Genomic DNA, 27,348 nt, shown 5'->3' with positions numbered 1-27,348 from the left:
AACACCTTTATTCCAACTGTGTCCCAGACTCCCCAGGGTAGGAGAAAGAGGCTGGTGGGGTCAGTGTTGCAGTAACCATGGGCGTTCCAGCCGCAGGCATATGGTACTGCCTCTGGCTGTGGCTGCACACAGCTCACTGGAGGGGTCACTTGGTCTGCACCTCAGTGTCCACCTCTGAGGCAAGGGAAGGAAGCCGGATTCCAGTGAGGGTGTGGAAGCCTGGCATTTGCTCCTGTTCCTGGATCTGGTCTCTGAGGCGCTGGATTTCCAAGCGTTGCATTTCGATGATTCTCCACGTTTCTTCTTCTTCGTTCAGTCTCGCGGTGGGGGTGATGCTGAGCCCATCCTTGCTAGGTGCTGTAAGGGATGGAGCAGGACTAATGAGGACTTGTTCACTGGACCACTGCATGGCATCCTCCCTTCCCTAACTTACTCCCAGCCTCCTCAAACACTTATCAGGCACCTTCTGTGGGGCAGACGATCCCAGATGCTAAACACAGAGATGAACCGCTTCACTGTCTAACGGAGATGGACAAACGAAGAGCCATGTTTCAGAGCAATGAGATGAATGCTGAATGCACCCCAACCCAGCCCCTTCTGACCCCTGGGCGCCCCCCGCCCCATGGCCCCATGTCCTGCTCCACATGCCGTGGGCAGGGTGGCACCGTCCAGGTGACCCGTGCTGCCTTCCAGACCACTGATCTTCCTCTTCTTGTAAAACCCCTGCTCCTGCAGACAGACACTGCCCTCACCTCTTGGTGTGTCCACTCACTAATAGTGCTTCTTGGCTGAATAGTCTTTCCTGTCTCAGGGGCTGGTGTCATTGTGGATGACATCAGTGAACAGGAGGTTCTAGGGCTTACCACGTTCTCTGGCCTTACATGCTGAACTCCCAGCAGTAAAGACCTTGGCCTCCATGCCCCATCAACACCCATTCCTGTGGCTTCCCCTCCCTCATCACCACCCAGGATCCCCAACTAGAACCTAGAATCTAGACTGTCCACTCCAGCCCTGTCTGCCTATGCTCAACACACAGGAGCTCTCACTGAATTGAGACCTCTTCCTCTTGGACAGCTGTTTCTCATCTACCGAATGGATTCCTTTACAGTCACCCCCTTTTCTGGCCAGCAAGATTCACAGTGAGTTTGTCCTCCGTCTTCCCATTAGCCCCTCAGTGTTCCAGCCACCTGGTCCTCCTGTCCCATGTGCTCTGCACAGCCCAGACCTGAGACGCCCACCCCTCGGTGTTTCCCTTTCCACATCTGGCCGGTTGTGTGCTACTGCAAAAACTAACACAAGATTCTTGGGCTTCAGATGGTTTTATGTCCATAGTTGGCAAACCCTTCTGTTCCCTGCAACGACATTCCTGAACTTGGACCTCCTCCGACCTCCTCCCCTCACACTTCACAGTGGGCACTGGCACCTCCTCCAAGAAACCATCTGTAGCTTTCTGACACTGTCCACTATCTCTCAGAGCAAGGAGGGGAGGGTGTCTTTCTTCTGCCTGCTGCTATCTGGAGGGAAAACTGGAAAAGAGCAGGTGGTGGAGGCCAGGGAAGTTTCAAAGAGGAAGTGACTGACCCTGCCTTGGGCCTCTAACTGGTCTAACAAGTGAGCATTCAAATAGCACTTGGCTTATCCTGCCTATCTTCCCAGAAGTGTGGACCATTCTCTTTCTGTCTTTGCTCCTTGACTCTTCTCCTTTTCTGCAGATTCTAGGCTCTTGATTATTTTTTTTTAAGATAAGGTTTTCCTGGGATAGAGTGCCATGACATGTCACAGCTCACCACAACCTTAACCTCCTGGGCTCCCAGTAGCTCGGACTACAGATAAGCACTATAATGCCCAGCTTATTTTTCTATATTTTGTAGAGAAAGGGTCTCCCTCTTGTTCAGGCTGGTCTTGAACTGACCTCAGGTGATTCTCCTGCCTTGGCCTCCCAAAGTGCTAGGATTACAGGTGTGAGCCACTTCACTGGGCCCTAGGCTCTTGATCTTTTAGTACTTCTTCTTTTCTTGGTCTTGACCTTTCATCTTCTTTCTGTTGCTGGTTGTCCCTAGCAATTACCCCCAGAGTCAAGCTGTGAGGGCAGCGTGGCCCTGGGGCCTAGGCAAGCAGCTCCCCTGGGGAGGCACAGCACACACAGGCAGACAAGCCTACCCCACCTGCCCTGTCAGCTCCCTCCTCTCTCTCCTGGTTACTAGCATCTTTGGGAACTTACACACACTACCCCTCCTTGCCCCCGGCCCTATGCTCTCTCTCATCTGCCTTTACTCATGCTGCTTACCAGTCACCATCTGGCTTCCCAGGGGGACCCACTGTGTGTTTGTGAAGCTATGGTCCTAGAGGTAGCCACTGGAGTGAACCTGAAAATGCTGCAGCACTTGGAATTCTTCCTCTCTCTCTGCCCTGATGCCAGCAGGCCTGGCCACACATTTGCCCCAGAGCTTCTTCTGGTGTTATAAGGATTTCCCCACAGATCGCAGCTGTAAGGCCCTTTAGGCTGTTGTTCAATCATGGATGAGGCCAAATGCCCTCAGGCTGAGCAGTGGGAGACACTGCAATGGCAGTCTCTTCCCACACTTATAGGGGAGGGAGATCAGACACAGCAGAGCCACTGGGTGGGTTTTCCCCTCTCCTTAACCTTTAGCTTCCTAATTCTCTATTGCTTTGACTGTTTTTTTTTTTAAAAAAGATATGCCTGCAGTAGAAAACTGGAAGGAAAACATGCTTTTCTTTTTTCTTGATTTAATAATTATTATTTATCAAAGTTATATATGTCTGTAATTTAGAGTCAAACAACCCTACAAAGCTTATTTTTTTTCTTTGAGACAGAGTTTCACTTTGTTGCTTTTGGTAGGAGTGCTGTGGTGTGGCAGCTCACAGCAACCTCAACCTCTTGGGCTTAAGCAGTCGTCTTGCCTCAGCCTCCCAAGTAGTTGGAACTACAGGTGCCTGCCACAATGCCTGCCTATTTTTAGAGACAGGGTCTTGCTCTCGCTCAGGCTAGTTCCAAACTCTTGAGTTCAGGCAATCTCCTGGCCTTAGCTTCCAGGCGTGAACTACCGCAGTCATCCTTACAAAGCTTACTGCAAATAACAGTAATTTCTTGTTCTACATACATTTCTCGGTCCTCAGAGGCAACAATTTCAATTATTTTAGCTAAATTCTTTTGGTATTTACTTCCACACTCTGCTTTGATTGACGTGCTTGTGTTGCTTCTTTGATTTGTCATTTTGGGGTATTTTCCACTGACTTCCCACTATGAACAATGAGGACATAGCTTCTCTTTGACACCTTTCCCTACCCCATGGATACTTCTCATCCCTTTACTCCTCCCCCCCAATTTTGCATGAATTAATAGTCAGAATTTACACTGTTATGATTAATGCAACTGCCAATCATGTAGTATACTACATGAAGCATGTAGTATACTACATGAAGCATGTAGTATACAATGATTCTTTTTCCATTCTGCCAATAATTTGCTTTCCCTGGAGTTACTTTTTTTTTTTTCATTCACCTCATTTACATGTACTAAAATACTGAATGCTATATATCATATTGCTAATCCAATCTCAACTCTTTGGTAGTCATGTAAATATTCTCAATAGATATTTAGATATTCTATCAATTTCATCTCTTCCAAGTGCCTTGTGACCTACTCCATCTGCCCAGATTGCTCTTATAGCTGTTGTCTAGCAATTTGCCTTCATCATCATTTTAGGGAGTTTTTTGCTTTTCTCTCTTATTTAAGTATCCTGTTTCTTCAATCTCATATCTTTCTCTTGGTTTACTGCCTTCATTTGGTGAACATCAAGTAGCTTCCTGAGAAAGTATGCATGGAACGTAAATCTATTGAGATCTATTTGTGTATCTGAAAATGTCTTAATTCTAACCTTTCCCTGATTGATTGCTTGGCTGTGCTTACAATTTTGGCTGGGTTTACAATTTTGGATTAGAATCATTTTCCCTTGGAAGATTAAAGACATCAGTCCATCGTCTCCTAGCTCCCAGCTGGTGTTGAGAAGTCTAATGCAACTGGGATTTATTGTTGTTATTTGGCAATTTTAGGTCCTTTAATGTCATAAGGCTAAATGAAGAAACTATTTTTTCCATGGTTATACATGGATGATATAATAGCTTTTTAAATTTAAAATTTTAAAAAATTATGGTAAAATCTATATAATATAAAATTTAACATTTTAAGCCTACAGTTCTGTGGTCTTAAGTACATTCACATTGTTGTACAACCATCACCACCAACCATTTCCAGAACCTGATTTTTTTTTTTGTAGAGACAGAGTCTCACTGTACTGCCCTCGGGTGTGAGCCATGATGTCACATGGCTCACAGCAACCTCTAACTCTTGGGCTTACGCGATTCTCTTGCCTTAGCCTCCCGAGCAGCTAGGACTACAGGCACCTGCCACCACACCTGGCTATTTTTTTTTGTTGCAGTTTGGCCGGGCTGGGTTTGAACCTGCCACCCTCAGCATATGGGGCCGGCGCCCTACTCACTGAGCCACAGGCGCCACCCCAGAACCTGTTTTGTCTAAGCCAACTAAAGCTCTGCATCTATTAGAGTACTAACTCACCATTGTCTTCTCCTCCCCAGTCCATGGCTATCCCCATTCTACTTTCTCTATGAATTTATTCCAGCAATCTCTTTTAAGTGGAATCATATAATATTTGTCATTTTCTGACTGGCTTCTTTAACCTAGCATAATGTCTTGAAAGTTCATGCACGTTGTAGTATTGTGTAGAAGTTCCTACCTTTTCAAGGCTAAATACTATTCCATTGCACATGTATACCACATTTTGTTTATCCATTCACCCATCAAAGGACATTTGGGCTGCTTCTACTTTTGGCAATTGTGAATAATATGGGGTACACATCTATGTTTGAGTCCCTGCTTTCAATTCTTTTGTGTATATACACAGAAGTAGAAAATTTCAGATTACGAGAGTACAAAGATAAAAATCCAATATACATTTCTGGATCATATGGTGGTTCCATTTTTAATCTTATGAGGAACTGCTGTACTGTTTTCTACAGTGGCTGTACCATTTTATGTCCCCATCATCAGTGCACAAGGGTTCCAATTTCTCTACCTCCTTGTTTAGACTTGCTATTTTTTGTTTTTGTTTTTTATAGTAGCCATCCAAATGGGTGGGAAGTAGTATCTCATTATGGTTTTGATTTATTGTACATTTCCCTACTGATTAGTGATATCAAGAATCTTTTTGTGTGCTTATTGGCCATCTGTATATTTGGAGAAATGTCTATTCAAGTCCTTTGTCCATTTTAAACTTTAATTGTTGTTGATTGTGGGTATCCTTTATATTCTGGATATCAATCCTTTATCACATATATGATTTTCAAACACTTTTCTCCCATTCTGAGGGTTGTTTTTCTATTTTATAAATAATGTTTTTTGATGCATGAAAGTTTTGAATTTTGATGTGGTCCAATGTATTTTTTCTTTGTTGCCTGTGCTTTTAGTGTCATCCACCGAAGAAATAATTGCAAAATCCAATGTTCCGAAGATTTTCCCTTTTTATTTATTCTAAGAGTTTTATAGTTTTAGCTCTTACATTTAGATCTTTGATCCATTTTGAGTTAATTTTTGTATATAGCGTAAGGTAAGGCTCCACCTTAATTCTTTTCTGTGTGAATATCCAGTTTTCCCAACATGACTTATTGGAAAAACTGTCAGTTCTTCATTAAATGGTTTGGCACCCTTGCTGACAATCATCTAACCATACCTGCAAGGGTTTATTTCTGGGCTCTGTATTCTATTATATTGGTCTGTATGTCAGTCTTTATGCCAGTATCACACTATTTTGATCCACAATAGTGTTGTAGGAAGCTTTGAAACTAGGAAGTGTGAGACTTCCAACTTTGTTCTTTATCAAAATCATTGTGGCTATTTGGATTGCCTTAAGATTCCATATGAATTTTATGATGAGTTTTTCTGTTTCTGCAAAAATGTCATTGAGATTTTGATAGGGATTGCACTGAATCTGTAGATTGCTCCGGGTAGTACTGACAACAATATTAAGTCTTTGGATCCATGGACACAGGATATCTTTCCATTCATCAATGCCTCATTTCTTTCAGAAATGTTTTGTAGTTTTCAGTCTTTTGCCTCCTTGGTTAAGTTTATTTCTAAGTATTTTATCCTTTTTGATACAATTGTAAATGCAATTGGTTTTTTAATTTCCTTTTTGGATTATACATTATTAGGGTATAAAAAATGCAACTTGTTTTCATGTGTTGATTTTGTATCTTGTAAATAGGATTATTGATCCTTTGTATGAAAAATTCCCCTATTCTTTTTGGAAGTTGGGAGGATTTTTATCTTTGTACTCTCGTAATCTGAAATTTCCTGATGTGGGTCTATTTTTGGCCATTGTTTTGGAGGTTGAGTGGATCTAACAGCTGCTGCTTCTTTTTTTTTTTTTGAGACAGAGTCTTGCTCTGTCACTTGGGTAGAGTACAGGGGTATCATCATAGCTCACTGAAACCTCAAACTCCAGGGCTTAAGCAATCCTCCTGCCTCAGCCTCTCAGGATTATGGGTATGTGCCACCATGCCCAGTTTAACATCTTCTTAAACAGATTTTCTCTCCTGATTTCAGCCCCACCTGTACCTTTGCTTCTAGACATAACTGCTCCTTATAATCCCTGAGCCTTCCGGGGATTTTGTGGTATACATGAGGTTTCTTCTAGGTGGCTTTCAGATGACAATTTCTCTTGTTCAGATAAAGGATTCTTAAAAAATCAACTGAATCAGTCAATTCCTTAAAAAAAAACCTGTGTATTTTGAGCTTACTTGCCTTGCCCACCTTATGTTCAAAATTAGAGGTCAGACTTCAGTTTCTTATGATTGAGACAGACAGTTGGTAATACCTGTCTTCAGTTGTTTCAAATGAAATTTTCCTTGAGTAAAATGAGGGCCTGATGTTTAGTTTGCTTCAAAATAATCCATGCAGGTGTGGGAGGAATTAAGTAGGTGGAGAGGATACTGATGAAACAAGAGTGACAGGAATTGATATATATTAAAGTTGGGGAATGGATTCATGGAAATTCATTAGACTTTTCTCTCAATTTTTGTAATAGTGATATGAATAACCTGGTTATATCAGATAACATCCTGAGGAGGTCCCAACCGACTATTTGTTAGGATGCTTGAGTATATTTGAAACATTTTTATTTTTTATTTTATTTTATTTTGAGACAGAGTCTCACTATGTTGCCCTCAGTAGAGTGCCATGGTGTCACAGCTCACGCAACCTCCAATTCTTAGGCTTAAGCAATTCTCCTGCGTCAGTCTCCTAAGTAGCTGGGACTACAGGTGCCCACCACAACGCCTGGTTGTGTTTTTTTTTTTTTTTGTTGTTGTTGTTGCAGTTGTCAGTATTGCTTTAGCTGGCCTGGGCTGGGTTCGAACCCACCAGCTTCCGTGTATGTGGCTGGCACCATAACCACTGTACTATGGGCGCTGAGCCTGAAACATTTTTAAAAAGAAGTCCTACAATTGTTCACAAGCACATCTGTACTTTATTTCCAAGATGGTTCCAACCTCTGAGGAGTCAAGTATTTCAGTCTTTATAACACATGCTGTGCTCTCATGCCTGATCTGTAAACCTAATTATTACAGCTTGGGGTACTGTGCAGAGGATTTACTCTTCTCTCAACTTCAACTCTAACCAAGAGGGCACAATGAGGAAAGAAAATGATAAACATACATGTATGTATAGAGAGTTATGTAGTTTAAGACTAATAAGAACTTGCAAAAATAGTACAGAATTCCTGTGAACCCCTCAGCCACTTCCCCCAAGGATAGTATCTTGTAACCACAGTATATGAGACAAATGACATTTGAAGGACAACATCCATAGCTATGGGATATTTCCATTCATCAAGGTCTCTAACCTTTATTACCAAATACAAACCACCAGAAAACAAAATATCGGAACTATGTTGGCTTAATTTTCCATAGGCATACCTTATACTCTTGGTTTTTATCTACTGTTTGGATGAGAAGTGGATACTTGAAGAATGTTTATTGTCTGAAAAGCTGTAGTTAAAGACTGTTTATTGTTATTGAATATTCCTTTCCTAAGGATCCAAGTGATGTTTCTCATAAGAGAAAAGAAAAGGTTTGTCTCTCTAGAAAAAAACTTCCTTTGCCGTACCACGAAAACTATGTAAACTATCATTTTTCTTTGTTTCTTTTTTTGCCTGGGCTGTCAGAAATTCAGAGAACCTTTAGAATAGTTAATTGCAGTAACTACCTCATCTAATATTCATGTAATTCTTTCCCCTCTCCCTTTAAATAGTGTCTCATCTTTCTTTTTGTCTTCATTTAAATTGTACAGGTGCACAATCCCTTATCCACAATTCTAAAATTCAAAAAGATCTAAAAATGGAACGATTTTGAAATTCAGGAAGCTTAGTGTGAATATTCATATGTCACTACAGAAATACTAATGTGTTTGATTTCAGAGCACTGCCCCAGACCCCTCAGGGGGAAGTTATGTTATATATAGTATACTCTTCCTAAAATCTGAAAGAGTCTAAATTTCAAACCATAACTAACTCCAGGGATTGAAGACAGGGGACTTGTGTGTGTCACAGATCCTTTAGAGAACAGACATGTGGCATAGATAGGCTCCTAGAAAGCCAGGGTTTCATGTGACCTGATACAGGAGGAAGCCAAGGGAAACCTCCTAGTGGCTGTCATCTGTCCCTTGATCCTAAGGCCCATCTCCTCTGGCCACTGGTGATATTACCTGAGTCTGGAACTTCTTGTGGTCGGATTTTCTTGGAAAGTTTCAGAGCTGCTTCAAGGTCATAGACTTGGGAGCGAGTGAACTTCAGCTCCCTACGGAGCTCATTAATTTCCTTGATCAGAGAGACATTTTCCTGTGGAAAAGAAAGAAAAGAGATTGAGTATGTATGGATGAGTGATCAGTGGGCACAGGGCATGATCTCTTGGGACTGAAGGTGTGGGGAATGGGCAGGATAGGGTATGGACCCAGGTTGACGCTACAGAGTCTCTGCTGGGGCATGAGCCTTTTCCTAGCTCATTGCTCAGCCTCTAGGTATCAGTTAACTTGCCTTCAGGTGGACTCAGCACCATTCCCATCGATCCATGCTCTTTTCAACATCAACAACCACAATGCTCTTCTAAGCATCTTTTGTATGTGTTTAATGCACTTAAATGCCAGAATAATCCTATGGCTAGATTCTATTATAATCATTTTTTACAGAGGAGGAAACTGAGGCAAAGAGAGGTTATGTAACTTGCCTAGATTGCATAGCTAGCAAGTGGCAGAGCCAGGATTCTAACCCCAACAGTCTGGCTCCAGAGCTCTTAAGTACTATGCCATATGTCATTCATTTTTGTATTCATTCATTGAACCCACATTTATAGGGAATCTGGTAAGTTCTTAGAATGCAGACATGGTCTGTCCTCAGCAGCATGCTATTTAGTGAGTAATATAGAAAAGTAAACAGATAATTAAGATTTGCTACATCCACTGGAATTTCACTTCTCTTATTATTTGTGTTGGGCAAATATTTATCCGTCTACCCACCCATCTATCCATCTAATAAATAACTATTACTATGTAGTCACTCAATATTACGTATGCCCCGTGCTGATTCTGGGGCATCCTAGCCCCTGCTTCTGGGGAGTTTACAGTTTAGTGGGGCATATGGACACAGCTTAGTGCAATGGTCCTTGCTGTGACTGAAGAATAGGGCGCACAGGGTAGGCATTTAGCTGACCAGGGTGCATGTCTAGGAACTGATCCGTGGGCTGAAGTTTGAAGAAGTTACCAAGGAGAAAGTAAAGGGTGTTTCAGACAACTGAACAGCAGGAGGAAAGGCATAGAAGTGTGACACAGCTGGGGGGCCCTGCAGTAGTTCTGCATCACTGGAACACAAAGAGAGAAGAGGGGAATGGAGAGGAGTGAGGGTGAAGTTTGCCGGAGGCCAGACAGTGAGGGCTCTGCACTCTGGGATCAAGTAGTTTCTTCTCTCTTCTTTACCCCATCTCAAATCTCTGCCTTCCATTTTGCACTCAGCACAAGTGCCCTAAGGTAGCACTGGGAGGAGTCTCTGTCACCATGGCCCAGAGAGACCAACTACTTTGCTTTTAGAGCTCACAGCCTCAGTAATCAGCTTGTCCTCAGCACTGCCTGGTATATGATGAGAAGCTTGTTACATGCAGCTCTGACACAGTAGGTCTGGAATCGGCCCTGAGATTCTGCATTTCTAACCAGCTCCCAAGAGAAGCTGCTGCTGTTTTGTAGGCCAGACCTTACTTTGAGTAGCAGAGCCCTTGAGGGTCTGAGAACCAGAAAAGGCAAGTGCAGGCCAAATCTATATAAAACAGACTTGTTCCAGGAACAAACTGTGCTTCTACTTGGGACATTATTTCAGGTATGGTGAATATGGGGTCAGATACCAGAGAAAAGGATGACCTTAAGCACTGTCCTTGCTGAGCTGTGATAAGCAGTTCTTCTCTATGAGGATGTGCCTGTGGAACCCAGGAGGTTGCAGGGACTGAGCTGGGAACACCCCAACTGATTCCTTTCCTGCAGCAACTCTGTATCAAATTTTAGTGACCCCTGACCCTAAACCTAACCCTACTACCATTTCTTTTTTTTTTTTTTGCAGTTTTGGCCGGGGCTGGGTTTGAACCCGCCACCTCCAGCATATGGGACTGGCGCCCTACTCCTTGAGCCACAGGCACCAGCCCCCTACTACCATTTCAATTCCTCTTAGTTCACACAATCAGTTACTTCCTCTTCTTGGTCCATACTTGGTCCTACATCTCCATCCATTTTGTGGCTGAGTCCTATGGATTTTGTGTCTGATTTGAATCTGCAATGGCCCCAGGTGGAGCCCCTGCCCCAGCTTTTCCCAACCTCTGTCTCTAGGATGAGGATTTCTGGTTCTTGGCATCCTGTGGAGTGAATGCCTATCCCAACCCCACTGTCAACCTTTGACACCTCCACAACCCAAATAGAGTTTTGGGCCTTAAATGGGCCTCCAGGGCATGACTAAATCCTTATTAGAGATGGAGGCCCATGACTCAAGGTAGCCTGACTCCCTTGTTCTGTTAATTCAATCAAAACAAACAAATAAAAAAAAAAAATCACCTCACAACCAGGTCCTGAACGCTTACTATTCACCAGTCATTGTGCCAGACCCAGGAAGTCCAGCTTGGCTGCAGTGTGAAGAGATGCAGTGAGAGGCTGAAGTGGGGTCCAGCCAGTGTGAAGAAGGGTGGAGCCAGGAGACAGAGTGTTCCAGGCCTGGAGCCAAGAGGGAGCAACAGAACCTAAGACCCTAAAACCTTAATGATAACAATAGTAACAACAGAGTAATCAACAGTAACAGTATACTGGATTCCTATCACATATTGGTTTGCACACATGCCCTCATTTCACCTTTACAATGGCCTTATGAGGAAACTGAAGAAGTGCACACACACGATGGAGCTGGGGTTTGAAGCTTGTATCTGCCTAGAGTGCCCTGTTCCTCTATGTCAACTGTCCCTAGACTCTATTTTCTGTTTATGTCTCCTCCATTTTAGTATCTCACAATCTCACACAGTAGGATGTGATGGCCAAGGGCACTCCCAATAAGTACAAGTTGGGCTTACTGCAAAAATGTTTTCTGAATGGCTTTGTTCTTAGGGCCACAGAGGCCACACTGAGGTCAACTGTATGTGCTTTGGGTAGCTTCATGAATTAAAAATGTGAACTCAATGGCCTGTGGAGTCTCCTGCCTTGATACCTCTTTGGTCAGGATGGCCTACCAGAGCGAGGCCCTCCACTCCTCCAAGCTCCCCACCTAGTTACTCAGGGAAACTCTGACATGGGGGTCATTAAGTGCCATGTCTTGGAAAATGTGAGACTGGTGGAGTGGGGCCGAGTGCTATGGCTCACACCTGTAATCATAGCACTCTGGGAGGCAAGGTGGGTGGATTTAGCTCAGGAGTTCAAGACCAGCCTAAACAAGAGTGAGACTATCTCTAAAAATAGCCGGGCATTGTGGCTGGAGCCTGTAGTCCCAGCTACTATGAAGGCTGAGGCAAGAGGATGACCTGAGCCCAAGAATTTGAAGTTGCTGTGAACTGCAATGCCATGGCACTCTGCCAAGGGCCACAGAGTGAGACTCTGTCTCCATTATATAAAAAAAAAAAAATCTAAACAAAGGGGCCATGGTGAGCCATGGGGGACTGCCTTTGGCCTTTGAGGATGACTGCTGTCCCTGGCAGATCTTTCAGACAGCCACAGCAGGCAGAGAAAGGAAAGGAATGCTGATAGCACCCCCTACTGGCATATTCTGAGTTGATGCCTTTAAGAACATGGCAGTGCTTCACGGCATGGAAAAAGCATTTATTCCATGAACCTGGAATCCTTGCATCAGTAGCATGTTTCTGGAACCTGCAGTTAGTGGGATCGCCATCTGCCTAGCTGCACAAATAAGCCATCCTGGAATCCTTCTCCGCTCTCCTTTCAACAGTCCTAAGCATTTCTAAGCACTGTTTCTACTCTGAAATGCCTTTTGACATCACTACTTTCTCCTCCCAAGCCCTTCTCATCCACATTTAACCCTTAACTGTCGTCTCCTAAGGAGTTTGCCTGCCACCTGCCTCTTTCCCCATCAGTCCTCATCTTGCAAACTGAGTTAATCTTTTTAAAACAAAGAAATACTCCTACTTAAGGAATCTTGGGTAGCACCTGTGTACAGGACAAATTCTGTGCTTCTTGGCTTGGATGGAAGGGGCTTTTCAACCTGATCCTCAGATCTCTCCCACCCCAGTGGGCTCTGCTTCCTGCCCCCAGGCCCTACAGTCAGCTCAGGTCTATGGACTCATAGGTCTCCAAACACCCCACTGGCCTCACTCTTCTCTGCTTTCTCTCTGTCTAGAAGGCTCTTTCCCTGGTTGTTCCCTGATCACCTTCTGCTCACCTTTCAAGGCCCAGCTCAAATGCCGTTCCCCTCAGAAACCTCTGAGTCCCTAAGGCATAACTGAACCCCACTTCAGGGATGAGCTCACAGCACTGCAGATACAGATTGAGCAGCAAGTACTTCTATCTGGTCCCAGTTCCCTATGGTGAACTCTGGAAGGCTAGGAATAGTATCACATTCATTTTGAAATACTCCATAGCTGATGCAGAGCTTTCGGTGTCAAAAAATGTGTACTGAATGAAGAAAATGTGTGTCCCAGATGTTTGTATTTCATAGCAACTCTTATTTTCATATCTGCAAGGGTGCTGAGGTATGGGGTGGGGAGGCCCTGAGTTCCTATCTGAATATACAAATGAGACAGTGACCTCATTTACTCAGTTATTTTCTAATGAGTTGCTTTCAGTTGCCTGTATGCCTTGGCCTTCCTCAGCCCTTTTAGATTGAAGTGCCAGGGACCCAGTGCCTACTGATGTGGCTCTGGCTAGCTCCTGACCAGCACCTACCAATCTATCAGATGCCTGGCTACCCTCTGGGGTCTGGGATCAGCTGTGCTGTCCCCTCTGCTACTCTAGGCTGCATCCCCCTCTTTTTTTTTTTTTTTACACACATGGTCTTATTCTGTTGCCCAGCCTAGAGTTCAGTGGCCAATCATGGTTCACTGTAGCTTGGCACTCCTGGGCTCCAGAAGTCTTCCTGCCTTAGCCTGCTGAGTGGATGGGACTACAGGAAGCCACCATGCCCAGCTTCCTTTACCTTGGATATTGAATAGTTTCTTTGCTTGGTAGAAGGGGAGAGACATCACATTTATCTGAGCACGTATTCTGTTTCTGTTGTTCATGTCAATCTTGCAGTAACCCCCTTCTCCCCTCCCCAGTTTCTGTTTTCTTCCCAGGTTTACAGATAAGAAGGGAGGCTCTGGAGGAGTTCAGGAGTCTACCTGTGGTCTCCTGCAGAAGAGTGTGCACCATGGCGGGTCCACTCTTCTCCCCCCAACCCTGGGTGGGAAGTACATGGAACAGTGGTGCTGAAAATTTTTCCTTTGAAAAAATCTTCCAAACTGTCTGTAAGCAAAATCTTACATAGAGACCACTGTAATTAGCAAGCAGTCTCTCTCTGGCTGGGGGGGGTGTGACCCAGAGCCCCACCCACCTGGGTCCTCTTCCTGTTCCCTGCAAATGCCAGTTATTTCTTTGGATCCCTCCACACCACACAGGTTTATAATGCTGCTGGGATTTCCCTTGTTGATAGCTCCCTCTGCCTCAGTCTCCTTTGCTTCCCACTTCTACCTGGCCCAGCACCCTGCAGAGTATTGGGGAGCAAAAGAGGGCACAATGCTCACTTGGAGCAGCCTCATGCTAACACCTGTACTCTCTGGCTGGCTTTTGGTCATCATTTCTTTCCTTCTCTTCCTTCTCCTAGGACTGACGTTTGCTTTGGGCACCTTCTTGGCCTGGAGACAGGGACCTAGTCCCTCAGACCTCTGCTCTGGTGACAAGGCACAGAGGAGAGTTCAGCAATGTCACCATAGGTAGCTGCTTCTGTCACCCCAGTCTCACTGCTCATCTTGCTGTCTCTGGGGCTCTCCATGCTCTGGGCACTTGTGGCCCTTAGCAATGGCTCTGTGCGTGGCTGCTGGTGCCTAAGGCCTTATTAGCCAATCTATTCCTATCTCTGGGCCTCCAACTGCCCTTATGGGCCAGGAGTAGGACAAGGGTTAGATGGCATGAGTTGCTTTTCAGTGGGGCTGTCTGTGAGATGGCATGAGATGAGGCTGGTCAGGCCTGAATCACAGTGTGCTCTGCCCAGCTGTGAACAAACTAGCCAAGCCGGGAACTGGTTTGTTCCAATCCAACTGCAACCTGCCTCTGTTCCAGTATTTTAATTATTGCATTAATGGAATGTGAACATAAAAGGTATGTGCGTTACAAATGTAATTCTGATGTTCTCTTTTGATATTAACTCACATTAATTGCCTCAGATGATACTGATGCCAAACAGAAATATGGTAGAAGAATCATGACTGCCAGTCCTGAGAATGTGCTTAAGGGGTGGCAGCAGTGGGGTCAAGCTCTCCCAACACCCCCAGGAAGGATCCTGGGAGGTGGGTGTGAGGAGCTTATTAAATCAGCTAGGCCACCGTGGCGTCTCAGCTCATTCATAGCAACTTCCAACTCTTGGGCTTAAGCGATTCTCTTGAGACCCTGCTCACCAGAAATTTGATGAGGCAGCAGGGAATGGTATATTCCAGTAGGGCCATATAATGTGAACAGCAGAAGAAAAAGTAGTAAAATAATTAAGGTAAAATAGGAGCTGGACATACAAGAGAAGAGGAAATACAAGAGAGAGTGAGTCAGGAGAGCTACAATGATGTGGAGGGACCAGGGGCCATGAGAAGAGTGAGGAAGGACACAGGTGTACTTTGGATAAAGGTGGGGTAGAACACAGGAACACAGTGTGCCCCATGAAGTGTGGGGGCCACTGGTAGGGTATGGAGGTGCCTAGCAAAGTTCCTTGGTGGGCTCTAGGCCACGGTCATAGCCAGCATGAGCTCTGGGGGAGCCAAAAGAAAGTCTTAGGGAAAGGTCCTGGGTCCCTATGTCTCAGAGGGACCCTCTACAAGCCTCCTCCTCTCAGATGGCTCAGTCACCAAGTGAGTGGAGAGCAGCATGGTACCTGCATGATGCGGACGTAGTCGGTGCGGTGCAGCTCACCCTCCTTGATCACTTTCTTCTTGAGAGTGGCCAGGTTCCTCTCCAGGTGCTCCCGCTGCCGTGTGTACTCCTGCTGCAGGTCTGTGTTCAGCCCTGCGATCTCCACCTAAGGGGGCCAAAGGGGTTCTCAGTAGGGTGCGGGGGCATGGAGGGCAGGGCAGGGCAGGAGGAGAGGCTGAACTCACCATGTCTGCCCGCTGCACGTACTTCATAAAGAGACCTTGGACCTTCTCTTTCAGCAGCCGCGGCTCTTGGAAGTAAGCCACGCAGTTGTGAAGATCTGTCTTAAACCGTCTCACCAGGGCTTCCAAGTCCCGTTCCTGCAACCAGAAACATTTCCTTCTGGCACTGTAGGGTGCTCTTGGGGGGAGGACCAGGGGCTGCAGGCGGAGAGAGGCTAATGGCACAGGAAGGGACAAGAGACACCTCATGAGGGACTTCCAGGTGATTGCCAGGGGTCATGCAGGGCCTGGAGACCTAGATGGGCCCACAGCCATGAGCTGGAGGCACTAAAATTCTTGTGCAACTGCCCTGGGCTGGGCACCTGGCCTGAACAGCGTACACGGCACTTCATCCTTAAGGGCCCATGCTCTTAAGGTTCTGGATTCCCTTCAGGACCGCAGGCCTTAAAAGATGAAAGGAAGCTCATGTGATTGCCATATTCCTTTCGAGCCAAGATAGAAGGCACCATTTCCCAGCCCAGGCATTTAAGGTCTCCATTCTTAGCTCACCTGACACTCAGGATCCCTGTTGTGAGCAGGTTGGGGGGTGGGGAGGATTTGGGAGTGTGGTGGGAAATCACTCAGTTGGATGGATTGGTTCACCTGCATACTTGGGGGGGGAGGATTTGGGAGTGTGGTGGGAAATCACTCAGTTGGATGGATTGGTTCACCTGCATACTTGGGCTAGTCCCCCTCTCCAAGCAGCTTTTATCTACCTCCTCCTTCCCTGACCTGGATAGTCTCCCCTTTCCTTTGCTCCCAGAGCCCTTTCTACACATTCCATATTCTCCTACCTTGCAAGATCATTATTATGCATACCCCCATTATCTGCTTCTTTAGCTTGAGAAGGGCATTATACCTCTCCATTCATGCTCATAGCTCTGCAACTTCCAGAGTCACCTAGTACAGAGCCAATGCCTAACACAGGGGGTGGGAAAATCCAGTGTGATTTAACAAACATGGAGTGGTCTGTGTTCAGGGACAAGAGCACAGCTGAGTACGGTCCTAGGCCCAGAAGACTCTGTTCCCAGAGCTGGCTGTCTATGTAATCCTAGCCATGGGTGTGGAGTGAAGTCTCTTAACTTCCTGATTTCTCTGACTTTACTTTCCTTACTTGTAACACAAAGAGCTGGAATAGACGATTTTTGAGGTTCTCCTCACTTCACCAACTTTCTAGTAGTTAAAGCCTTAAACCAATGACCACAAATAACCTCTCTAAGCATGTTCTTTTCTAGGCCAAACAAGCTAAATGTTCCTGAGAAACTGGCTTTGCACACCTTGATCACTTTGTCTAAAGTCATTTAATAGTCTCATATAGCTTCAGGCAGATAGTGTAGGTGAGCCTGAAATCAGGCAGGACTGTGAGCAAGTAGAGAATGTGAGCTAAAACTGCATCACCACCATGGGCTGGCTCTGACTCTTGGAAACCAGCTCCCTGTTGGGGACAAGTGCCAGATCCTGAATCCAAGATACCCCACATACCTTCTGTCTCTCTCTGCCCATCTCCTTGTCAGTGGCTCTTAATTTCTGCAACAATTCCGCAATGTTCAGCTCCAGTTGTGTGTTCTGCTTATGAAAACGCTCCAATTCAGTTTCCATCTGTGGAGAATAAGGGAAAAAGAGTTAAGAACAAGAAAGTTAACAGAAATTATCTTTGAGAGCTGACGCTTTTTGGTGGGAATGTTTCCCTGGATACCAGGACATTGATTTTTTTTCTAGTTCCCACATAGGTCCTCTAGATCAAAACCTTTCTTCTTACTCTTTGCCACCCTAAAATCTCCCCTCTCCTATGTTGTGGTTCTCTGGCTAGGCTGAGAAGTCTCCCTCCTGGTCACTTACCCTTTCCTTCCACTATGCTGATTACTTCCTTTCTTAAGTTCCTTATAAATTGCTAACACTCAGGGACCTCAACTCCAATGAGAGGCAGGGTTCCCCAGAGAAGCACCTTCCCACCTGAGGTTGTAGGGTGAATCTGGATCCTCTGGGGCCACAAGTCATTCAAAACAGTCTGGAGTTGACTCTAAAGAAGAAGGTTTTGGGGGACATGCCTCTAGGCATCCCTGACCTCAGACATAAAAAGGAAAGGGTTCTTGGCCTTATCATTCTGTGAAAATGTCTTAAAAAAAGTACAACAGAGGAGTTTCCTGTCTTCAAAAGAAAAATAAGGAACCACCAGCGAGCTTCTGAAAGATTTTTAAATTTATTGTTGCATTTGTATTAACCAGAGACAGAAGAATGACAATTGGAGTGTCTGATTTAGGATGAGACTAGCCATATGTGGCCTTTCAGTTGACTTAATTCCTGCCCAAAGCAAAAAAGTGATGTTTGATTTACATACTATATCTGGTAGACATGTCAACAGAGAGGGTTATTGACTGTTCTAAGAAGACAGGAGAGTTCACTGGGTTTTTTCATGGCTGGGTAGACTTTTCCCACTTGTCTATCATACCAGGTCTTTTGGTCAAATTTCAAAGCTCTTGGCAAGATTCTGGGGTACCAGGAGGTCCCAGGGAGACAAAGCCACATTATAGACATGAAGGCTTAGCTTTTAGAAGAACATTTTCCTCATTATTGGAACCATTTTGTATAGCTACAATAGCCCTTGCATAAAGGGCGTACTAACTATATAGTTGATGAAGGAATGATTGAGTGACAAGTGTGGTGGGCAAAGGGGAACAATAGTGAGGGTCACGAGGAGGGCCTGAAACAATCTGCTAAGATAGATAGGTAGTGCTGGTGGACCTATGTAGAGCCCTTGGACACACGTCAAGTGTGGGTATTTGCACAGTGAAAGAAAGAATGTGCCTATAACAAGGGGCTGCCCGCTGTCATAGGCTTAGGGATATAAAATTGAGGAAGAGGTAGTTTCTGTCTTCCAGAGGCCTCAGGTCTGCAGGGGTAAGAAAGAAACCCAGAGTTAATGTGGAACAGGATACACACCATTTCAAGTAGAGGTAGAAAGCACCCTATGTGTACACAGAGAAGGTGAGCAGGTGGCACCCAAAGAAGGGAAGCTTCAGCTAGGTTTTGGAGGAATAATAAATGTTCTAGGACAAAGGGAAAAAGTAATTCCAGACAGAGAACAGCCTACACACAGAGAGGACCAGAAGCGTAGGCAGTCTGGTGTTTTTCTGCAGCTATAAGCGGTTCAGGAAGGTGCATCTGAGTGAGAGAAGAGATGGGGGCTGTGCAGGTCACAAGGGACTCAAGGGCAGAGACTTAAAAGGTAAGAAGTTTGGCCTTTATCCTGAAATCTCAGGGAGCCACTGAGGTTTGCCCCAGGGGAGTGGCATGATCTAATTGGCATCTCAGAGGGCCTGATGCAGAGGTTCTACTGCAAAGAGCAAGACTAGAGCCAGGCAGACAAGGCAGGAGGCTGGCGCTGAGGCCTGGGAGAGAGGATAGTGTCCCAGGCCACTAAAATGGCAGCTGGAAGAGAGAAAGGAGGCTTCTCCAGTTTGCATGGTTCCTGAAGGTCATGTCTGAGTGCCTGTGGCTGACTGTGCCTCTTTCTCTACAATCTTAAATGAGCACTGTCAGATTAGGTTACGAGGGAAGAGATATGAAGTGTATTATTTACCACTGATCTTTTTTTGTTCCCAGGCAAAGCTTCAAACTACTCTAAGAATAAAAGTAATCCCTCTGATAGAAAAATTGTGAAATATGTCAAATGTGAGTAGCTGGCTGCACAGCCAAATCACTAGTATAGTACGTGGGAGTAAGTATGGAAATTCCATCTACTTCTCCATGCCCTTTTCATCATACTTAAGGATTCCCAACAGGCATTTTGCCCCCCAGGGGACATCTGGCGATTCCTGGAAACATTTTAGTTGTCACACCTTAGGAAGGGGGTGCTACTGACATCTAGTGGATACAGAGCAAGGATGCTGCTAAACATCCCACAATGCACAGGACAGACCCTCCTCAAGAGAGAATTATGCACCCACCCAAATAGCCATAGCACCAAAGTGGAGAAACCCTGTACTAGATGTATAAATGATCATAAACTAAAAAGGACAAGGTTCTGGAAACCTCTCCACTAGGAAGGACACAGGGACACTTGAGTCTTCAGAGGGAAGCTGGAAAAGTGTGAGGGGAGGTGCCTGAGATAGGGAGGTGTTATTAGAGGTCCCAGCTCTACAGATGAGCTGAGGGCTTGGGGCTTCCTTCCTTCAGGAAATGGAACTTCATATGTGATCTACAGTGGGTGAGGTCTACCACCCTCAGAGGGAAGCCCCAATCAGAGGACCTTGAAAGGAGCCAGGCCCAGATATCAGGCCTGACACCAAATGGCACTGCAGAGGGCAGGAGGGGCTCTGTCGGAGTCATCCTAAGGGCAACCATATTCCCCGCTAAGAATCAAGGCCATGGTTGGCTTGTTAGTTCTGGAAAAGGTAAATGATTGCCCAGATGTGTTGGGATGGAAAGTAAGCTGAGCTTTAGCAAACTACTGACCCAATTTTAAATTCAGCTGACAGAGAGATTTATCAAATGAGGGCACAGACACAGGGCAGTGATTTCCAGGGGCCTACAGTGCATTCACCTTCTGGGGGCTGGGGCCTCTGCTTGTTCTCCCATCTTCTTAGGCTGCTGCTATGGTCTGAATTCATATGTAGATACCTAACCCCCAATGTGATGGTATTAGCAGTTGGGGGCACTGGGAGGTGATTAGGTCACTGGAAATAAGCCTTCCTGAATGGGATTAGAACCATCACAAGAGGGACCAGAGTGAGCTCATCAGCCCCTTTTGCCCTTCTGCCTCATGAAGACACATAGCAGATGTCTATGATGAACAGGCCCTCACCAGATACCAAATCTGCTGGAGCCTTCACCTTGGCCTTCCAGCCTCCAGAACTTGAGCAATAACTTTCTGTTCACAAATCACCCATTCTATGGTAATTTGTTATAGTAGCCCAAATGGACTAAGACAACTGCCATCTTTGGGCCTTGAAGCCACTTGAGAATGGCAGGAAGCACAGAGGACTCAGTCTTGTGGTCAGCCAGAGGCATCCTTCCTCATCGCAGAAGCCAGGGAGAAAGTCATTGCCATAAGGACCCTCTCTGGACCCTCTCAGCCTTGGCCTGACCCCCATGAGACTTCTTTAGTGGCCTGCCTGAAGCAAAGGCTTTCCTGGGCAGAATGGCTCCACCACAGTTCTTGGATGTCCCATTCTAGTTGGTCATCAGTGTCCTCTGACACCCTCGTTCCTATTATTCTTGTTCAGCACAATAGTTGCAAGGGTGTCCAATCATGACCTGTGGCATGCCATGAATGCTTATCTAAGAGTTGTCTTGGGCCACGCGTTAAATACACAAACATTAATGAATGCTGATGTTAACAATGTTCCATGCATAATTTTCGTGATATCTACCACCACAGATAACTATTCATAGCCAGCTGGGTTCACAGTTGGACACCCCTGTAGAGGACACAGAAGGGGAGCAGGAAGCTATTTTGTCTAGGGTTCAGGGAAGGCTTCCTTGAAGAGGTGACATATCAGCTGAGGCCTGAAAGATGCAGAGAAGCCAGTCATGTGAGGATTTTGGGCAAGGACCTTCCAGGCAGAGGGAGAAGCCCCACAAAGCCCTGAGATGAAAAAGCCTGGTTTGTTGTAGCAACTGTCAGAAAGCCAGTGAGCTGAAGCAGGGGAGGGAGCCTTGAGGAGGCAGGAGAGGCAGAGAGGCCAGATCATGTGGGGTCTTTGGGTCTGGGCTGAGACTGGTTTTTATTCTGGCTGGGACAGTACACTATTGGGGATTCACTCTGGCCTCTATGACTGGCAGCTGGAGTCAAGTCCAGATAAGAGATGGTGGGAGAATGGATGGAGGTGACAGCTGCAGGGTGGAAAGATGGTTGGATCTGAGATGTCTTTCATAAAATGATCAGATAGGCATTGGTTTTGATTTGGATACAGGCATTAAGGTAAGGCAGAATCAAGAAAGACCTCTACATTTCTACCTTAAGTAACTGGGTGAATCATGCTACCATTTACTGAGGAACAGGAAATTGGAGGAAAGGAGAGGGAAAAATCAACAATTCACTTTTAGATTAGCCATGCACTTCACCATGAACTGCTTTCTGCCCAAGGAGGGGAAGCTGACACATGACAGGTCAACACCTGTGGTAAGGAAATGCCACCTGCAGGGTATCCACGGGACTAAGAGGAACACTTGTCTTTGCCTGGATGCTGAGAAACCTTTGTTCAGTTGATCATGCCTCTAACTCTTTCCTCTCCACCTTCATCCTGTTTGCTTCTCAGAACATACTCCTAACTATGCCACTCTCCTGCTCAAGAGTCTTTGATGACTTCTCATTCTTTATCAGATGAAGTACACCTAGGCTTCAACCAACATTTCCAGTTTGAGAAGAAATGTTGACTGGGGTGCGTGGGGTGAGGTGGGAGTGAGTGTCCTGGCAGGATGGCTCGCTGGCTGAGTACACAGTGCCCCCTGGTGGCCAAGGGCTCCACAGCTGTGCATCTCTATTGAGGGCACAGAGGCTCCAGCAAGGCCAGAGTTCCTCCCAGGATCCCCTGGCAAGCTAAATCTCAAATCTGGGCCACAGCCTTCCCCGTGGAACCCCTGTGGAGGAGGCTGCAGACATCCAGGGGAGCAATGAGAGCTCGAGGAGAGCTTCTTTTCATTTCCCCAGGCCAGCTAGCAAGAGTGGAAAAGGAAGACAGAGGGTATGAGGGACCAGGGTTTCACAGATGGCTTCTTACCTCCTGAATCTGTTCCTTCATCACCTTGATCTCATTTTCTCGAGGTTCTATTTGCTTTTTCAGCTCCTTTATTTTGTAGTCAAGCACAAACTTGAATTTCTCTAGTTCTTGATTTTTCTTTTTCAGGTCATAAATTCGTTTCTCCTGGGGAGGGGGTGTGAGATGAAAGAGTGAGAGATATCACAAGGCCCTGGTGTGTGAAACCCCTTTAGAACAAAGAATATAAATCCCACAACTCCCCAGATTGGGGAGGTACACAGGCTGACTTTCTCCCCATGAGGGAGCAGCGCTGACCCCTGAGTTTCTGTACTGAGACCTTCATTCATCCACTCAGGTACTCATTCGTGTACAGGTTGACGATAACCCTATTTTCCAAAGATGGCCTCAACAGCATCTCTCATTCTACACTGTAGCTTGTCTACAATGTGACCTTGCTGCTTCTCCATCAGTATGTGGAAGCTAATTCCCTCCCCTTGCATCTGGCTGCCTTATGATGTGATAGTAACGCAAACAATGCAGCAGAAGGGATGCTGTGTGGCATCCAAGGTGAGGTCAGAAGAAGCCAAGCAGCTTCCATCTGGCTGTCTCGGGACACTTGCTCTGGGGGATGCCATCTGCTATGCAAGAAGTCTGAATACATAGAGCCTTCCAAGCCAGTAGGTGTTAAGAACCCAGCTCAAAAGACCCAGCTGAGCCCAGCCTCTAGGCCATCCCTGCCAAAGTGTCAGACACATGACTGAAAAAGCCACCTTGGATGTCGATCAGCTTCTAGCTGTTTGAATCACCCTAGTCTTCCTAGCTGAGGCCACAGATATCAAGGTCAGTGACAAGCCAACCTGTAATACACTATACAGATCCACAGAATCTGTGAGAAAACTAGTTGTTTTCAATCATTAAGTTTTAAGCTAATTTGTTGCATGGAAATAGTAACTGGAATATAGGCCTGTCCATCTATCAAGCACTTACTGGATGAAGACCTTTTGCCAAGTATAAGGATTCCAAATATGAATATGACACAGCCACGCCCTTAAGAGAAGACAGTAGCTGGCAAACAGATGTATAAATTAATATAATCCTAAAGTGTGGTAAGTGTTGCCTAAGAGGAAGGCACAGAGACACAGCATTTATTTAGGGTGATGAGAAGAACTGGCTTGAGTGTCAAGTTTGTGGGGGAAGGGCAGATTGAGGCTGGGGGAAGCCAGGGAGGAAGGCAGGGGTCTTCAAGTTGGGTCAAAGAGTCCAGGGGTTGGCCAGCTACAGCCTGTTGGCCAAATTTGGACTGTTATTTTTGTAAATTTTTACTAGAACATAGCCAAGTTCATTCATTAATGTTTTGTCTATGGGTGGTTTTGCATTATAGTAGCTGAGCTGAGTAGCTGAGATACAGACCATCTGGCTTCCAGATCCTGAAATACTTACTACCTGGTCCTTTACAGAAAAAGTATGCTCACCCCTGTGGGAGTAATGGGGACTACAAAGAGGTTTGAGTGGGTGAGTGGCATCATTACACTTGTACTCTAGCTGTGCATGGGTGGTGGGAACCAGGGGCAGAGGTGGGAAGTAAGGCTGTTAGGCCAGGTACGAGGCTGACCGGGGGGACCATGTGGTTGGTGTAGCAAGTGACCTGCACTCAGTCCATGGGGACGTGTCACCAAGGATGCCTGAAGCAGTGGACCCAGCTGCCTCAGGTTCTTATCCTCAGACTGTCCCCTATAAAGAATGTGACCTGGGGCAAGATACTCAGCCTTTTGGGACACAGCTTCCTAAGCCATAACCTGGGTTGTGTATGCCCCTGGTGTGCCGGTAGAATTGAATATGTTATAGTGATGGCAATTAGCCCAGCGCCAAGCACACAGTAAGGCACTTTACTAGGTCAGGAGGACTGAATATCTTTTTTGAGCAAAAACCACTTTGAGAATCTGAAGAGAGCTTTGGAACCTCCCTTAAAAAAAAAAAAAAAAAACAGATGTATATGCAAACACTCATGTGCAGATGTGACATCCAGGCATAATCCCCTGGAAAAGTATGTGTTCTAAGACCCCTTGAGGAGATTGTTGGCCCTATGCATCCTTGTTTTATAGGTGAGCACAGGACAGCTTAGGGATGTTGGTTAAGGTGCTAGGGCCAATTAAAGGATGCACCTGTGCTGAAACCTGCTTAACTAATTTTGGAGCCTGAGTCCACTCCAAGGCAGCAGTGGCAGAGGGGATGGAAAGGAGGGCACAGAGTCTGGATGTACTCAGGAGGATGACAGTGAGGTCTGGATGTAGAGGTGTGTGCCCCACAGAATGTGATATGTCTGTCTTCTGAGTGCTTTGTGAGGAAGGCATCACCAAAGCACAACCAGCCTGCTGGAGCAGCAGCTACAGGACCAACCCCAGCAGAGTCCTTCTCTGACCAGGGGGACCATGTGGGCAGTTGAGTAAGTGAGCTGTGCCCAGGATGTGGCAGGATGTGCCAAGGATGCCTGAAGCAGTGGACCCAGCTGCCTCAGGTTCTTATCCTCAGACTGTCCCCTATAAAGAGTGTGACCTGGGGCAAGATACTCAGCTTTTTGGGACACAGCTTCCTAAGCCATAACCTGGGTTGCGTATGTCCCTGGCTTACTGGCAGAACTGAATATGTTGTGATACAATTAGCCCAGCACCAAGCACACAGCAGGTACTTTACTAACTGTTCATCCCTCATCGAGGTAAATAAATGTGTTCAGAGAAGCCAGAGACCCTCTCTCTCCTGAGCTCTGCCCTTGCTGCCTGAGCCCAGCTGGCTGTGGCTGAGGAGGGACTTCACCTTGTCTTGAATAGTCTCATCTCTTTCTTGGATTTCTCGCTTGAGGCCTTGGATGTCCTTTTCTAGGGACCTAATGACTCCTTGTAACTTCACCTGCTCTCCCTTCAGGATCTCAATGTCATTGATTCGCTCTTCAATCTCCTTCTGCAGGCTGCTGAACTAATGAAACAAACAGCAATGATACTGCACATTAAAAGTCTTTGAACTCACGTCCACTCCTCCCAAGTGTCTGGATGAGAAGAGTTCCCCATCACTGGCCAGCTGTGGTCTGAACTGCCACCTTCTATGAATTGAAAACATCTGGCACTCACCATTTCCAGGCTTGCAGGAGAGACTATTTGGAGAATTTGGGACAGTTCAGAAAATTTCCAGGCCAAATGGACAACACAGTATTCTGTAACATGTCAGCCAGGCCCATTCCCTGTATGTGCGGGCTGGCTGTATCTGCACAGAGCCTCTGGAGACCAGTACCCCAAGAGGACCAGGGACCTCCATGACCACCCTGACCTTGAAAGGTGGGGATCCATACCCCATCAAGGTCACAAAACTTGGGCCCTAACTGATGAACTGTGTTAGCCATATCCAAAAAGGAAGACATGACTGTCCCCTGGATTGACTAGTAGTGTGATTTCTAACAGGAAGAAACTTGAGCTTGCTTTTCTAAGGCTAAATGTTTTGGGGAAACTGGCAATTCTTTAAGGATCTATGAGTTGACTCCTCCCTCACTCCAACCTCAGTGGACTAAAAGCATCTTCTCCACTTTGTAAACCAAGCCTCCTGCACCCCCCTCTTCCTCTCCCACCCACGAAGTCTGAATAGGAGTCATCCATGATGCTGCACCAAGAGCCTGAGGACACCTCCAGGCTAGGACTTTGTCTATTTCATACTCAGAAGCTCTGTTTCCTTTCCTATTGGGGGTTTAGCTCTGAGAGCACTGACTAAATCTTACTGGCAACAAGCGAAAGCCCAGAGAGCATGTCAGTGCACAGGTGACCTCACTGTCCCGGAGGGAAGGCTGGACGGCTACCCTTTCAGAGGATGTGGAAAGGATTTTTCTGCTCACTGAGATGAGGATTTCAGGTAGGACCCCTGCCAGGCTGCTCAGGGTGGTCTGTCCACCTGTTCTAGCTTTCTTGGCCACACTGCCCTCGCCCATCCCCACCCTCCTCAGACAGCAGCCTGGTAACCTTTTTCCTCATGATGCCTGTTTCTCCTTTGAGCCGCAGGTTTGACTCCTTTTCATCCCGGAGCTTCTTCTCATACTTGGTTTTGATATCTTGGATTTCTCGGTCTTCGTCTTCTTCGATCTGCTTCTTGGTCTCTTCGAACTCCCGCAGCTGCTGCCTGACATCCTCCTGGGCCTGGCTCAGGGACAGGGAGAGTATGTGGTCAGGGGAGAAGGGACTCATGCCACCTTTGTGCCAAGAGGGTTTGGAGTGAGACAAGCACACACTCCTATTACAGGGAATGGGAAACAATGCCATTCCAGAAATGGTCACCCCTGGGCATGACCTCTTGACCTGTCCACCTTCTTCCTGTCTGTCCTTCTGTCTTCCCTTTTCTGTACCACATGAGGCCTCATGCTCTACCCTTTAACTACCCCTCTCACCAACATCCTCAGACCCTGGACCCCTCTGGTCTTCCTCACACACACCCAAGCTTCCTTGGGACAGTTGGAATTTTGTATATTTTTGTGAAAATACTTGGCTGTTTCTCCCATTAGATGTAAGGTCTTTGAGGGTAGAAGTCTTGTGTATCATGGCCAACACCAACTTCCCAGGTTACAACATGGCCAGACACACAGCAGCTATGCAATACTGACCTGAATGAACTTCAGTCTTTAATTCTGCCCTCCCTCTCTGTAGTCCAACCAACCTTGCCCTTTCTCTGACAGAAAGCACAG

The 27,348-nt window shown here is 46.1% G+C and overlaps 1 protein-coding gene across 1 annotated transcript in view; it reads right to left on the bottom strand.

Annotated features, from left to right (window-relative positions):
- The window catches only part of CFAP57 (cilia and flagella associated protein 57), a 104,667-nt gene continuing 77,319 nt past the window's right edge, over window positions 1–27,348 (bottom strand). The window contains exons 16-23 of the mRNA XM_053575840.1: window positions 26,633–26,806; window positions 25,446–25,604; window positions 22,656–22,799; window positions 17,416–17,532; window positions 15,898–16,032; window positions 15,675–15,818; window positions 8,801–8,933; window positions 1–357 (exon numbers count right to left, since the gene is read on the bottom strand). Of these exons, the coding sequence (XP_053431815.1) occupies window positions 146–357; window positions 8,801–8,933; window positions 15,675–15,818; window positions 15,898–16,032; window positions 17,416–17,532; window positions 22,656–22,799; window positions 25,446–25,604; window positions 26,633–26,806 (1,218 nt within the window). The 3' untranslated portion in view covers window positions 1–145. The remainder of the gene's footprint in view (window positions 358–8,800; window positions 8,934–15,674; window positions 15,819–15,897; window positions 16,033–17,415; window positions 17,533–22,655; window positions 22,800–25,445; window positions 25,605–26,632; window positions 26,807–27,348) is intronic.

The sequence above is a fragment of the Nycticebus coucang genome, chromosome 22 (assembly GCF_027406575.1).
Source record: "Nycticebus coucang isolate mNycCou1 chromosome 22, mNycCou1.pri, whole genome shotgun sequence".
Lineage (NCBI taxonomy): Eukaryota > Metazoa > Chordata > Mammalia > Primates > Lorisidae > Nycticebus > Nycticebus coucang.
The sequence above is the reverse complement of the archived record's forward strand: the minus strand, read 5'-3'. Positions and strand labels throughout refer to the sequence as shown.